The sequence below is a fragment of the Botryllus schlosseri genome, chromosome 9 (genome assembly GCF_051294905.1).
Source record: "Botryllus schlosseri isolate E-star chromosome 9, Bs_hap1, whole genome shotgun sequence".
NCBI classification, from domain to species: domain Eukaryota; kingdom Metazoa; phylum Chordata; class Ascidiacea; order Stolidobranchia; family Styelidae; genus Botryllus; species Botryllus schlosseri.
The window spans coordinates 17,402,240-17,416,658 of NC_137244.1; the positions used below are offsets into that span (position 1 = coordinate 17,402,240).

Sequence of the window (14,419 nt, forward strand, 5' to 3'; positions counted from 1 at the left end):
GAACAAACTTGTGCACGTGCAGTTTATCATAAAACTAACGGGAGAACGTTTTAACAGAAAAAACGCAAACGATAGCAAACTCGATTTGAAATCCTAGGCTATCAAGGAAACTGTCGCAAAGGCACACATAAGATGACATAAATTGAAGCAAGCGGCTTCAGAGTCAAACTGGTCCAAGAGAGTTGATGATAAATAAACTTTTTTTCCAACTTTTTTACAAAATTAAACACTAAACGAAAAATCAAGCTCTCCCGATCTGACTGTGGTACTTTATTTAATAAACTGTCCTTGCAATCTCATTGGCTGTCAGGGGAACTGAATAAATAGTATCCTATGATGACCTCGGGAATATAATATTTAAATATAGACCTTGATTAGTATATGCGTAAAACTTTTTCAATGTCAAATCACATGCCACACCGCCATATCTATCGAGCCAATAAACTTGAATAGGTCATAATGCTGAATATGGTAAATTTTAACACAAATTTCGAGACAACAACATTTTGAACTAGCTTGAGAGTAATAACATACACCAACTGCGCAGCACTGAGACCACTCACTAACATCCCCCATCACATTATCACAAGTGCTGCATCCTATTCAATTACTCATACCGCTTTGAATTTTCATAGTTTGATCTGACCATGCTGGCTGGCGCAAATACTGAACATTGTTGGACCATTCTGGCGCAGATACTAAAAATTGCTATCAAAAATAAATCAGTGATTTGCACAAGCCATTCAACACTGCATTCTGATTTAAGAGAGCATCTGCCCTCCAAACATCAAATTCAGATTCTGAATAGGTTGGAACAAAACACTTCCAGTCCCCTTTGGGGCATTTACAGTAATTTATGAGACTTTACAATAGGCACTGTGATCCTTCAGTTGGAAATTCAAACTGAACAGGCTATTTAGACACTTTGCTCCAAAAAACATTATCCAGACACTCAAATCATATTCTTGCAAACGGAGCAAAATTTACAGTTTCAGTTCTTGAAAAGAAGTACAATCCACTGACCGCGTGAATTTCCAGTAGGAATCTTGTGGGGTCAAACGCCTTCCCTTGACCTTTACCCTGCGTCTTATCGGTGATGGTGTGCGGCGATTCGAGGATATTCCGCGGGTTGACCAAGCGTTCCAGAAGTCCGAGCCATATTTGGCAGAATACATCCAACGTGACTGAACACAAAGAACACAATATGTACGGGTGCGACAAGTGGGACAGCAAAATAGACTTCATAATGATGCATCAATGGGTTGTACTAGGCATACAAATGGAGTTCACCAATCACAAGCACTCCAGACAAACACAATCCTGGCATAGGTCTATTTTACCATGCAAACTTGGAGAAAACAATTCGATGTCAAATGTATGCTCTGTTTGTCCCCCTAACAATACCATTACCATTACAAGAAAACAACAGCCAACATTCTATCCCTGTCAAGCATGACATTACTGGAAAACGAGACTGTGCTATGTCACCAAACAAATCGAAAAAGAAAATTCCCAATAGTGTTGATGGTCACACTTCCAATAAAAGTGCGCTACTGGGATATTGAATTATACGCATATAGTGTGGATATCACATAGATTTAGTTCCTCAAAAGTAGAGCCGTTTAGGACATAAGTCAGTTTGGTTCACGAACAGTCCTAGAATAAGAAGCATTTTCTTGGACATACTGCCTCTTCAAATTACCAATAACTGCATCAAACATGCAGTGTGCCTATGTGACTATTCGCGATTGTAGAAAATACGCTCTGCTGCGAGCCGATCCATGTACAGCAATCAGGCGCGTGGCACCCTTACAATGCTCTCGTACGAAACAAATGTTCACAATCGCAGTAACAAGATATATCACTTCCGCTCCAGACGAATGAACCATATGACTAGCGGGTAACGTGAAAAGCAAGCAGTTCGTCGGGAATTAGTATTTATCGAGTTTCGCACGTTACTGACGAAGCAGAGAAACCGTTGCCATAGGCGGCATAGGTGACTACTCAAAATCATACCGGCTTGACACAGGTCCGAGGGCAGGTCCGGCTTCTTCTCCAGGCTCGGCGTGTTCAACGCCCATTCGAAACACCTGCGCAAAATATCTCACATTGATTACGAGGAAAATAACACAAATTTCCGGACAGAATTTCTGGGAATTTAGCAGGAGAGCGGGCAAGAGAGTGTTTCTCGTTTGCTGCGTTTTGAAACAGATCGTCGACTCAACACGCGTAACAGGGACGCAGTAAAGAAGGGAATGGACACAACTCTGTGGAGTTTTCCGAGAAATTAGTCTGGCGTACACCCGCACTCATACGAGAAATGGCGGGCAGATCACGAATATACACTTTTTCCCGCCAAAACTGTATAAATGCCACAACGCTGCAGGGTATTTCTGCCAGACTCGGGAATTGCGGTATGTAATCAGGCGTGTTAACCTCAAGCTCACAATGACGACCAAGCATAAGATAAAGACCTACTGGAAAAAGGCTTTCGACGTGCCGGAACGTTGGAAGTATTGCAGCATGAGGTGATAGGCGAATTTCCTCTCGTCGAACAGCATATCCATGGTGAACCCGATGGTGCAATTGAGAAAGGAAATCCTAAAAACATCAAAACACGTTTGCGTCACAAAATTTCCAAACCACACACTCAATGCAGACAGGTCATGGCATCGGAATTTACATGAGCACCACTGCCAGCATAAGTCAGAATAATGTTACAGTTACATATTCGAATCTCACAGGATGGAATTAGTACGCTGGGCACATTGTTTTTGTAACACAGAATCATCTCGATATACAGGTAACAGACTTGAATCGCGCAGAGGCGGTGTGGTGAGCTAAGCGATACCAATCTTTGTACAACTTCTATTCATTCAGTATCTAATTAAAGATCATTCAAGTGCACCCTGTCTGGCAGTGTCTGGAGTGTTGATTGCCGGATAAACAAGGTTCCAAAACAGGAAAACCTGTATTACATGAAAAAATGTTTCACAATGGGAAAAATAAGAGAGTGCGCTCTAAGCAGCAAAAAAAATATACTTGTTGCCAAGTACAGCACAGAGCCATCGTCAATCAGTTTGTTTGGATACTAGCTCCTTGAACAAACCATTCAGACAAAAGCATGCACCGCCTACTAGCAGTATGAAGCGTGGCTTGAACAGACCCGTAAATCCCTACCTCATACAAATCCATCATTGAGAGGCCGACACGTGTTCAAGTTAGAAATTTTGCTGGTAATCCACAGGCATATGTAGGTATAAGCTACTATTTTCTGCGAAAACACATTTCCTCATAGAGCGACTCTAAATTAGCCGAAATTAACTTGCAGCACATGGTGAAAACGGCGCGATTGTGGCGACCGTTACTGCAAAACCGCGCGTGCTTGACATAACGCCATGGCGGACACCGTCAGCATACGCCCAATATTCATGTGCAATTGGTGCTGCGCGTGCACATCGATTCTCAGGCCGGTGCCAGTCAGAAAACACCGCAAAGTTTTAGATGGCCTGAAGCAAAAGTCTACGCCACAGTATTTTCCAATTGTAACGGTAGCGCGACACTACCTGGCGGCTTATGTGATTCCACAAACTGTCTACGTACAATACACAATTCCTCGTACAGAAGTTCGTGACTTCCACGCCAGCGTCCTGTGCTCACAGACCATGACATAGTCAGCATTCTACACACAAGCTACCTCATTCACACAAGGCAGCAGTGAGAAGGGCGCAAGAGAAAAAAATGAAAAAAGGCGGCTAGACGGCAGAAACGTGACTTACTTGGAATTACAACATTCGACCCGAGATGGCAACAGCTCAGAGAGTAATGAGCATTCGGCAGAGAAGAGAAAACAATGGCATATTAAAGAGCGTGCTGGTTAGATGACATAGGCAAAAATGCGGGGAAAAGGCTAATATATCAGAGGCTGATCAAGAACTGTTCTTGCTTTGTAATTGCTCAGGCGGCGACGGGCATTTGTAATGCACAGCACGATGTCAATTAGATCAGCTAGGCGGTTAAAACCGAGAAAGGAAAGTTCCAACTCTAAGAGAACGCGGCAGGGCATGAATTTCAAAGTGGTGTGAAAAAAAAATTATTTAAGAAAAAATAACGGGCGTCTGCACTCTGCAATGCGAGTTTCCGATATTTCGCAACCGACAATTCAAATTTATATCTGCGCATGTCACGGCCTTGAGCACGTTTGTCGCACTATGGGAACACTAAAACAGGCGAATTCGAGCCACGCGGGCGCTGCATGATATATTCTGCGTCAAAAAAAACGAGCCAAACACACATTCGTGTTCTGCAAATACTAAAGTAACTCAATGATGACATAAATGTATTGGTTGCAGATTTAGCATTCGGCATCGGTGATATTTTCAGACAATCAAATCTAAATACGCCTACACGGAGCAGTGGCTCGAGCATTGTCAAACGTGAGCGACCTTTCACCAACCCAGCGAGGATAGCAACAAAGGATTCCGGGAACCGGCCCAGACAAAACAAAGATAAACAATGATCTTGTCTATTGAAAAATCGGTAGATTAAACTAAAACCGTCCCGCAACACAAATAATCCCCACTACACAATAGCTGCCTGGAAAATAATCTGTCTGGCTTAGACTAAACAAGAAACCACCTATAGCCAAGCAAGATCGCAGTGTTCACCGCCGATAGCGAAAAAATGCTTTAAAAAACGCTAACGAATACGCAAATGGATAGAAATAACAGTAAGTTACGAGATGGCTCAGTATGAAAGATCACAGCATTGCACATAAACCATAGCGAGAGAAGCAGTGTTAGCATTGACCTTTGCAACACATCTGACGTTCTCGCATTCGACACCGCACCCTTACCACACTACATAAGCTAACGCCTTGTTGTCTGACTCACGCCGGGAGTCCTGATACAGAGCCGAGTTACGAAACGTATCGTTTGCGCGCGAACCTCCGCCACGTGGAAACTGATTATAACACCGAGGCCATGATGCAAAGAAAAACTGCTACGTCGCCGGCGATAATGAAAATACAACTCAACTGATGCCATTGCCCGCTCAGACAGTCCTTTTTCGCTACCATTAAAATTTCGACCCACAGATTTCGCCTTAACAATCACAGGCTAACGCCACAATACTTCCTGTATCAAATACAAGTTGTCGGCTGCAGCCGGCGAAACCAGAGAACTTCACACTAAAATCGAGTTTCGAAATATCTAGCTGCCCGCGATGCCGGATTGATACAAGATATCAGCAGTCCTTTCGCGCTAGCGCTAAAATTTCGAGCAACATATTCGCCATCATGCTCACAGCCTAACACTATACCAAATCAACATGAGTTACCGACCCTTATCACCAGTACTAGAAAACTTCACTCAAACCGAGCCTCGACCCACCAGATCACCTATCTGCCTACCTGTAACGCCTACAAAATGGAAAGACGGGTGGATTCGAGAGACAAGTGACCGACTAAATATCTGCGTAAGAAATGATAAATAGCTTCTCTGGCGACATCTGCTGACGTGTTTCAATCCAAAAATGGCACACGCAGACATGCGGGGCCTCGAGACACTGCTACGGCCGAAATACATCACTCGGTTGTGGCCGTTTGGAGTTCCTATTTCGTTTCACTTTTCTTGTACTTTTCACATTGTTGATTTTCAGTTTGACGAAGCAATAAAACTGCATCTCTCTTAAACGGTCGAGACACAAAAAGACGGACTTGAAAATACCCGAGGCGATATACAAAATACAGTCGTGTAAAAGAGAGCACACTAAAGTCGCACGAAATCACGATCGACCGGAAATTTGGATTATAACTCACTTGTACTGAGCGGATTCTCTCTGACAGGGTAACGACCATTCCATACCCAACTTGAGCAGCTCGCTGAGTTTTTCAGCGACGGTGTATGAAGCAGCGCGTCCCGGCGGTGGGTAGTAGGGAATGTTATGCCTGAACAAGCGACGCATAAGTACAAAATTAACAAAGATCTATACTACCACATATGGAAGTACAGGTGGTACAATCGATCCCAACACAGCATAGCAGTGGAATATATTTAGATGATAACATACTTGGTATTGAGAAATTCATGCAAAACAAGCACCGTCAAAAGTAACTAGACCCGGTAGGTCACAAACAAAACTATGACATACCGGCAGAATCGAAATTGCTACGTGTCACTCACAAGACATGAATATATCCTGACAACAACTGAGCACTCAACCACACAAGTGGTACATGCCCAGATGCTGATCCTGCTGACTAAAAAATGTCATTAGTAGGGCATTCTTTTTTGACATGCCAAAATAATTCAAAATTATGCCAAAATTGTAGCGTTAAGTAAGGACAGACGCATTCTACCCGATAATGTAGGATAGTATCTTTCGTACATTGTACTACAACAAATTTTAATTATTTCTACCATAATGCAGGATGTAGCTACTGGAATTCTTCGTACATCCAGATTTCGTTTTATAAAATGAAGTTTTCTCATGTAAAAACATGTCAGTTATTAGGTCAAAAAAGTTTTTTCCGTTTAAATTACTTCGTAAGCACAGACAGAAATGAAGATAAGTAGTACGATTCCAACACACTGTGGAAAAACACCTTATTTATATACATGAGGTCAAAATTTGGTCAAAATCAAGTTTTTTTAAGGTCAAAAATGTCAAAATTTCGATTTTTGGGGTATAAATCTTCTGTTTTAGGTTAAACAAATCGCCCTACTCATCACTTATCAATCAGCTTCAGCTTCAGCAATGTGACTCAGAATTGGGTTGTCCTTAATTTTTGTTTAGTTTTGCGCATATATCCCTCACCACTGTTGGTAACTACCAGTTTGGGCTGCTACGCCCAGCCTCAAATCCGACCGCGGTAAATTCAAAATCAAATATCCGCCAACCTGTATCTCTGCCTCAACGGTATTCCGATAGCCAGCTTCGCCAGTAATCCAAATAATTCGGCCATCGACCTCCCGAGTCGCGACGCAGCAAGAACAACCGACCGGACCACTTTTTGAAACGAGTTCCAGGGTCCGGCGTTCTGAAAGGCGGCACAGAAACCGTGAAAGACTCAGTTGACTCAGAAAGACTTGATGGAAAAGATTTAAAGAGATCTCACCTGATTGTCTTCCTCCATTGCTTCTTTGCCTTTGCCTTGCGAGTTGGCCCTTTCCAGCATGATGGTTCGAAGTCGGGCGGCCGGTTCACATACTGAATGAAGATACATACAGAATACATAACAAACAGCATGCATAGTATTCGGTGTCAGATAGGAATGATCGATACCACACCACCTTGGGGGTTAACTATTCTGTTCAAACCTGCAGCAAACACGGACACTGCCTCTACAAAGTCCACATGATCTGGTTGTGAACAACGTTAATCAAGAAATGAAAACAACTTACTAATAGTAGCAAACATTTAAAATGAAGAAATATCATGGTTAAGTAGGCCGATAATGTTAATATGGGGATAACAGGTAATCAATGGAATATTATCTAAATACATCATCATATCGGATATGTTGAGGTGGTTAATACCAGAAGTACCCGAGGAGACGGTAGGATGTCATAAGCTAGGTCACCGCTAGCCGATGGGTAAGTATATTTTATGTACTGTAGGTATTTGAAATCGAACAAACTTGTCAGGGACAGTGGATCACAAATTTTTTCTAACCTACAGAAAAATGCAGGTCCGAATGAATTTGGTACAGAAAAGAAATCCGATGTCGAGATAGCCTGCATTCCCAAGTGGGGAGCTACAAGCTCCCGATAGAAATGAACTGAATTCCGAGAAGTCATCAAAGTGGAACTGCTCTCGACGAAGATAACGTCGATTGTGTATTAGAAAGCACGACATGCGTAATCATTCCGAAAGTTATCATTGTATCACATCCACGCGATGACAGGCACTCTATGCCAGACAAACAAACTTGATCGACCCCGGGTGACACGGGATTTCAAATTCATCCTATTTTTTCCCTTATTTCCAGGAAAACAGCCACAATGAAAAAAGGCACCTTCGGTCTCCTCGTTTTTAGGGCAGAAAGTCATCAGCATTGTCGCCTCCCAAATCAGACAGCAGTAGAGCTTGTTCAGTCGCGCGAGTATCTGAAGATCGGGACGAAGCCAGATTAGGTGTGTATGACAGTACCCCAGAAATGAACAGACACAGTAAATATCTTCTCAATTACAAGTAGAAGTAACTATTTTCCCGAAGAGTAAAGACTATTTCAAGAATAAGGTCAAAAGTACAAAAATACCTAGTTTCAAAAGTATATTAGCTCAGGGGTCGCATAGTCTTTTGAAGTGGCTGCTTTTAAAATTGAAACATGTATCTTCTTGACTAACACAAAATGACTAATCGCAGTATGAATAGGTGTCATAATCTCAAGAACATATTTAGCTACCGTGATACTGGAGCTATTACGCCCTGCTGTTATGACAATTCCACTCAAAAACGTCGCGTTAACTTATCCAAACTATTTCCTTCTTTTCAAAATACAAATGCGGGAAAGGCAAGTAGTTTCAGCAAATAAACGATCAATCAGAAGTAGAATTTGTCCAAAACATAACCAGTTGAGCAAGGCAGAGCCTGCTCGAGTGCCATGAAAACGTAGAAGTACTTTGTTTCTGACAACTGGAAATAAACCCAAAACATTTGGAGAATATTGAATAAAACCACGAGACTTACCTCCAGTCCACTTTCGCCTGCCCAATTGCCGACCAGCATGTTCCTTATATCATTCTAAATGCAGAGTGAAATATTCGGTGAATCAAATTAGGATATATGGCCGAAACTCATTGTAAAAACGTACCTGTTGTGTCCTGCTGATGTGCAAAAACACCATCACGAATGCGTGAGCGTGCACCAGCGTTTGTATCAGCGGAATGTCTGACGGATCACAGCCTGACGGCGCCGTAGCTAGCTCATACAGTACAACGCTGCCGTTTGCGATCCTGTTAAAAGAAAGGCACATATCTTCACCGACTGTGTACTCATACTTTTTCAACGCGGGCAAAAGTAGGTCGTCTGTGCTTGTGTGATTTGTGCTTATGGCTTTGATATCTGGGTGCTTTCTCTTAACACTGAACTGATTTTCGTTACAACGATATTATCATTAGCGAAATCGTCATTACCGCCGACTAATCTGGCCGTGGCTAGTTGGCTATTCTTTATTATCCACGGAGATGAATCACGTAACTATAGGGGTCACCGTGCAGGATACCAACGAGAAATCACCAGGATAACGCAGTCCTTGAACTAGCTTACAAAGGTAGGCCTTACTAAACGGAAGCACTTTCAACACTTGAGGGGACTAGCAACTGTATAATTTGAGCAAGCATCAAAATTTTCAACTTATCTCTTTTTGGTTGTAAATGTTAACATGGTACCTTTGTTTTTACGTCACTACCTTATCTCACCAGAAAAAAACAATTTCACAGGGCATGCCTTTATTATTTTCTTTCACTGCGTAAATGCTCAATTGAGTTTTTCTCCATTGTAAAACACCATTACATCGCTTCATCAGAAACCCAAAATTTGTACGAAATTTTCGTCGTAAATGACTCGCTCGTGGTTTTATGAAAAGATCCAAGTTTCGCTAATTTTGTTTGGAATAGGTATTACATGGTATGAGCTACAGAACTAAATATCTCCAAGACTAGTAGCACGTAATCCTTCAAATTTTAGAAACATACAAGACTGTCCTATTACTTCCTAAAACAGGCAGTAGTTAGTGAGATTTTGTTTATAGCATAGCATCACCTAGCAGCTGTGAAAATGTCATGCTGATGGGGCTTGCCCTTCGCGAGATAGCGTTGTTGAGTAGCTAGTTCCCTCAACTTGTTCTGCGCTTTACAACATTAAGTGTACTCGAGCGATATCGGTGACTGCCACAACACTACCTACGCTTATTACAAAAGAGGGAGCTTTAACCTGGTCTGGTGACCAGAGATACAAGCGCAGCCAGTCAGTAATGAAGTACTTATACTCTTTCAGATTCTTCAAGTAGGTTTTGCCTTCTTGCACAACTTTACTCAACCAAATCTACTTCTCAAACCATTTAGAGAACATTCCAGACCTTTCACTTTCTACTGTTAGTTTTGACACGTCTTGAAAGTGGTTACTTTTCCATATAATTGAGTATCAACTTAAAAACGCTGACAACTTTGACCACCTCTTGTTACGAACTGCATTCGAAGTAGTTTTTCGTCAAGTGAACGCATCCTAATCGGAATGCAAACCCGTAAAACTCTAAAACATAATCAAGTCTTCAAAATGATTTCAGCAACCTTCGTATTGATAACCGTTGTCAATACGGCATATCGCTGACGAGTGACGACATGTAAATTTTCGAAAACTAAAAAATCGGACTTGTTCTATCATCGTGAGTGTGGGACAGGACAATTAACCATAAACTGCTCAAAGACGACGGCGAAACAGAAAAAAACCATACATTTTAGGCAATGCGGAAGAGAATAGGCTTTTATGGAGAAACCATGCCTATGAAAATTGAAGAATAACCATCGTGCGTGCCCCGAAAGTGCTTACATAAATCAGTGAACTTACTCCCATAGAGTTTCATCCCGTTCGGCGTTAACGGGCGAGTACATCATCTCCAATTGGGTCAAAATTGAATTGAATTCGGTGAGTCCGTCGCTGAAGACTTGTGATTTCTTTGATAGCGTCTAAAAACAAAGCAAGAACTGCAAGATGCTGTCACGCAATGACAAGAAGTCTACCGAAAACGGAGTACAGCAGTGGTTCAAAGCCGCCAGTCCACAGACCAGTGTCAGTCGGTGTCGACTTTACAAATATATTACAGTTATGTATCTTGATTGCAAAATGTTGGACACTTGTTCACGGATTAGAGAAAGGAAACCTCAAATTTTCAATTAGTTAGGAAATTTGAAATGTACTTTTTTGCACGGTATCATAATATACGGTTCATGGCTTACTTCTATCTTGGCGCGAGTTGTAAGTCACAATCGCAACGCCGCAAGTCTGTTACCAAACTGTTTAAAAAGTAGCCTACGTTACAACACGTTTAGGACCAGTTGTTTCAAATGAAAACTAAAAGCAAAATATGTGAAATTTCGTCGGTAAAATTTGTCAGCACAACAGAGGCTAGCAAACAGCTAGTCGTAGTTCTTTCGAAAGAAACTGGGCAATCATAATCAAGGTTTTCAACAGGACTTTTCCTTGCAGAAGCTTGAACATAATGTGTAATATAAAAAAGCAGCGACAAATTCCTCAATAGCCAATATCTGCTTCAGAGTTATCTTCATTTGCGTTAATTTAGATTTTTCATAGGTTCACCGGCTCGCAAAATTGATTTCGAAATTTTGACATTAAACAAAAAAACTCTGACGACTGAGTGCGGTCGAAGCAAAAATGCAATCCGTATTGCGCATTCTACAGCGTGGCATGTGTACGTCGCTTACCAATATCGATTTTACGAGGTTCGCCACCGATTGGCAGGCGGGCGAAGCCGGGAAGTCCATGGGCAAGGCGCGCAGATGCAGCAGTTGAAACAGGATAGGTAAGCCCCCGTGAGTCTGGAATTCTTGACAGTGATCGTCGGTGGCGTTGTTGCTCACAATCGCTTGAATGAACTTCATCTGGCAAAACGTGGGCATTACGCTAACATCAGTGCCGCTCAGTGTGGGAAGAAGCATATTTTCAACGCGACTTACCACGTTGTGGATGTAATCCAAGAGAGGGACCGCTTGCTTGCTCTCGGAGGGAAAAAACCTAAAACAAAGATATCCGAATCGATCGCGACGAGGCACGACAAAAAAAACGCCAGCGCACTTACGTCTGAGCGAGAGCAGCCGGCTTTCGGGACGCGGCCGCATCTTCGTCTTCACTTTCTACAACGCAAAAATGACTTTTACTCAAAACTGGCAAGAGATACACACTCTAGTGGTGGGAAACAGTTTGCCCAGATATTAGTCTTTGTTCTTGCCTTATACCAAGTTGAATAGCTTAGAAGGCTTGGTTGTTTGTTCGCAGGCTATTCCATACGTCAATGGTGCGCTTGCACTGGTCCCACCTACTGTCCTACATGAAGGGTTTCCATTTGCCAACTTTTTCGAACGGTTGGCCACAAAAATTGAAATGTTATGCCAAACTATCTGACTGTGAATATGAATCTCTAATTGTATGACAATTTAATGTATACATTACACACTGAATGACACCAAACAACTTTGTAGCCGTCAATTTGAAGGCAATTGTGACTTACTACCAGAATATTCCAGAATAATTACGGTACCTAGCATCGCTTCATGGAAGTAAAAATTGCAGACACAGTCAGTTAACGTAGACGAGAGATCAACGAGAATGACAAAAAAAAGATGAATGCCAAATAACCCACAGATAAATTGATGCTGATTAACCACACCGGCTTTTATATATCTGATCGAAATATTACCTGTATCGTCTCCCCCACCGAGCAAAGCTTCGAAAGGCGTAGAAGAGGTACTTCCGGTTGTTTCCGACTTACTCGGGGCTAGTCTAAATCGAAGAAACACAACGCTGTAGGCAGCACGTGGAAAGCCACAAATCTAGGGCGACTTACTTTGTGCATACCGTGCTCGGGTCATGACCCAGCGCTTTAAGCTGATGTAACAACTCAATGATTGCTTTCATGGCGTCCGGCCGCAACGTGGGCTGGTGACGCATCAGTTCATCCATAGCGTTTCCGAGATTCGAAGCAGTGTCGCGGTCTGTCGGGGGAGAGGTCATTAGCCAATCTGGCACGACAATTTGCATTAACCGGCTGAGGAGGAACGCATCAACACAACAAATGCGTCGAATCAAGAAATGGAATCTGTCGCAAACCGATTTAAATTGTGATAATTGTCCAGTCTGGAGAATTATTCATTATAAGTTATTAATATAAGAGCTAGAATCCGGGTCAGGTATCAATTGTAGTGGTTCAAGCTGAGTAGAGAAAGTAGATCTTTTCAAGCACCGAAATTCTGCGAGGAATATAGTATTGATACTTTCTACTCATCGCGAGAGCCTCCACACCTTGATTGGTCGTCATAAACATGTTGCTCGGGCCTACGAAATTCATGCAAATGAATTCTGTAAAGCAATGACCTGTGGGCACAACAGGACACGGTCACAACATGCAATCAAAAAGCCATGACCACGAAAGGCAAGATAAATTTAGATGAACTGTGACAGGCATTATTTTATTGTTCCTTCAAAAAGGAACACGTATTTAAAGCTCTCAATTACCAATATCACGAACATCCATCATCACGTGTTAATATCAAAAGAAGAAACAATACACAAAACACCACTCACCAACGGGACTTGACCCGCGACGCGTACGCATCGCCAGCAAATAATTCGGACTGAGCATGACTTTGAACAGCCTCTCGAACGGCTTGTGATTCACAAACGACTCCAGTCCTCGCGCATTCAAGCACAATGCACTAGAGAAATCGTAAGATAACAATCAATTTCACCAGGCGAGCGGAAAAATAAAGCAGAATACCTAAAGACGTTAGGCAACGACGCCAGAACCTCCCTTGTCGCCGGTGGGTCTTTGACTAATAACGCGTTCAGCATCGCGTCGGTGATTCCATTGTCTTGTAATACAGAAAGCAGTGACGGCTCTTGGAAAACGTATACCGTCACCACCTCCATCGCTGGAAAATAAGTCATTGAAGCGCAGATCAATGAAAGTGTAAAGAAAAAAACCCGTCCGTTAGTACCCAACAAGAACAGCGAGGGTCCATAATACTCCACGTTGTTGACAAGATGCTTCAACGAGTCGGGCAGGCTGCCGTCCATGATGTGGCGCACCTCCTCGCCAAAGACGTGGTCCGATATCGCTTTTTTCAGGAAGTTCAAAATTGACTTGAACAAGGCGGCGCGCTGCGGCAAACACTGGATGCCTGAAACCGATTTCAAAGTTTTGAAATCTTATCCTGACACCGCCGTGATAATAGATGCGTGTGTACACTGCTTGACCAAATTTCAGGAATACCATGGACTTCGTCAATAGCAAATTAAAATGTTTACAGACACTCTACCAACCTTGAAATATTTCGTTAATATATACTGCTACCGTATATGTCTGCTCAACATTCTTCCGTGTACAGTACACACGACACAAGTTTTCTTTGATATATGACTACAGCATGGTTACCGGCGCAGATGACCTGGTCTAGAGTTCTTTTTAAAGTAACATCGTCACGCCATACTTTGCCAGATTGGTTTTATTTCCATCTCTGTTCATATGCTGATATCGTGACAGTAAGTCTCAGTAAGGTTAAACACAAAAAGACTTTTGGGTTAAACAAGTTTTACTGCCATGAATGTAATCCTGGGAACAACACAGGTCGCCTATTCTACCAGTACACTGAAATCAATATCCCAACTGTTTTCAAAGGTCATT

At 42.3% G+C, this 14,419-nt stretch overlaps 1 protein-coding gene across 7 annotated transcripts in view; it reads right to left on the reverse strand.

Moving 5' to 3' along the window:
* LOC145446813 (E3 ubiquitin-protein ligase HUWE1-like) overlaps positions 1 to 14,419 on the reverse strand; it is a 71,717-nt gene that overhangs the window by 47,866 nt on the left and 9,432 nt on the right. For all 7 annotated transcript variants that reach the window (XM_080325182.1, XM_080325187.1, XM_080325183.1 and 4 more), the window contains exons 12-29: positions 13,734 to 13,916; positions 13,514 to 13,667; positions 13,321 to 13,451; positions 12,584 to 12,731; positions 12,437 to 12,519; positions 11,819 to 11,873; positions 11,697 to 11,754; positions 11,445 to 11,621; positions 10,570 to 10,688; positions 8,816 to 8,957; positions 8,692 to 8,745; positions 8,018 to 8,108; positions 7,118 to 7,209; positions 6,900 to 7,039; positions 5,819 to 5,947; positions 2,479 to 2,601; positions 2,017 to 2,090; positions 1,024 to 1,184 (exon numbers count right to left, since the gene is read on the reverse strand). In XM_080325182.1, the coding sequence (XP_080181308.1) occupies positions 1,024 to 1,184; positions 2,017 to 2,090; positions 2,479 to 2,601; positions 5,819 to 5,947; positions 6,900 to 7,039; positions 7,118 to 7,209; positions 8,018 to 8,108; positions 8,692 to 8,745; positions 8,816 to 8,957; positions 10,570 to 10,688; positions 11,445 to 11,621; positions 11,697 to 11,754; positions 11,819 to 11,873; positions 12,437 to 12,519; positions 12,584 to 12,731; positions 13,321 to 13,451; positions 13,514 to 13,667; positions 13,734 to 13,916 (2,114 nt within the window). The remainder of the gene's footprint in view (positions 1 to 1,023; positions 1,185 to 2,016; positions 2,091 to 2,478; positions 2,602 to 5,818; positions 5,948 to 6,899; positions 7,040 to 7,117; positions 7,210 to 8,017; positions 8,109 to 8,691; positions 8,746 to 8,815; positions 8,958 to 10,569; positions 10,689 to 11,444; positions 11,622 to 11,696; positions 11,755 to 11,818; positions 11,874 to 12,436; positions 12,520 to 12,583; positions 12,732 to 13,320; positions 13,452 to 13,513; positions 13,668 to 13,733; positions 13,917 to 14,419) is intronic.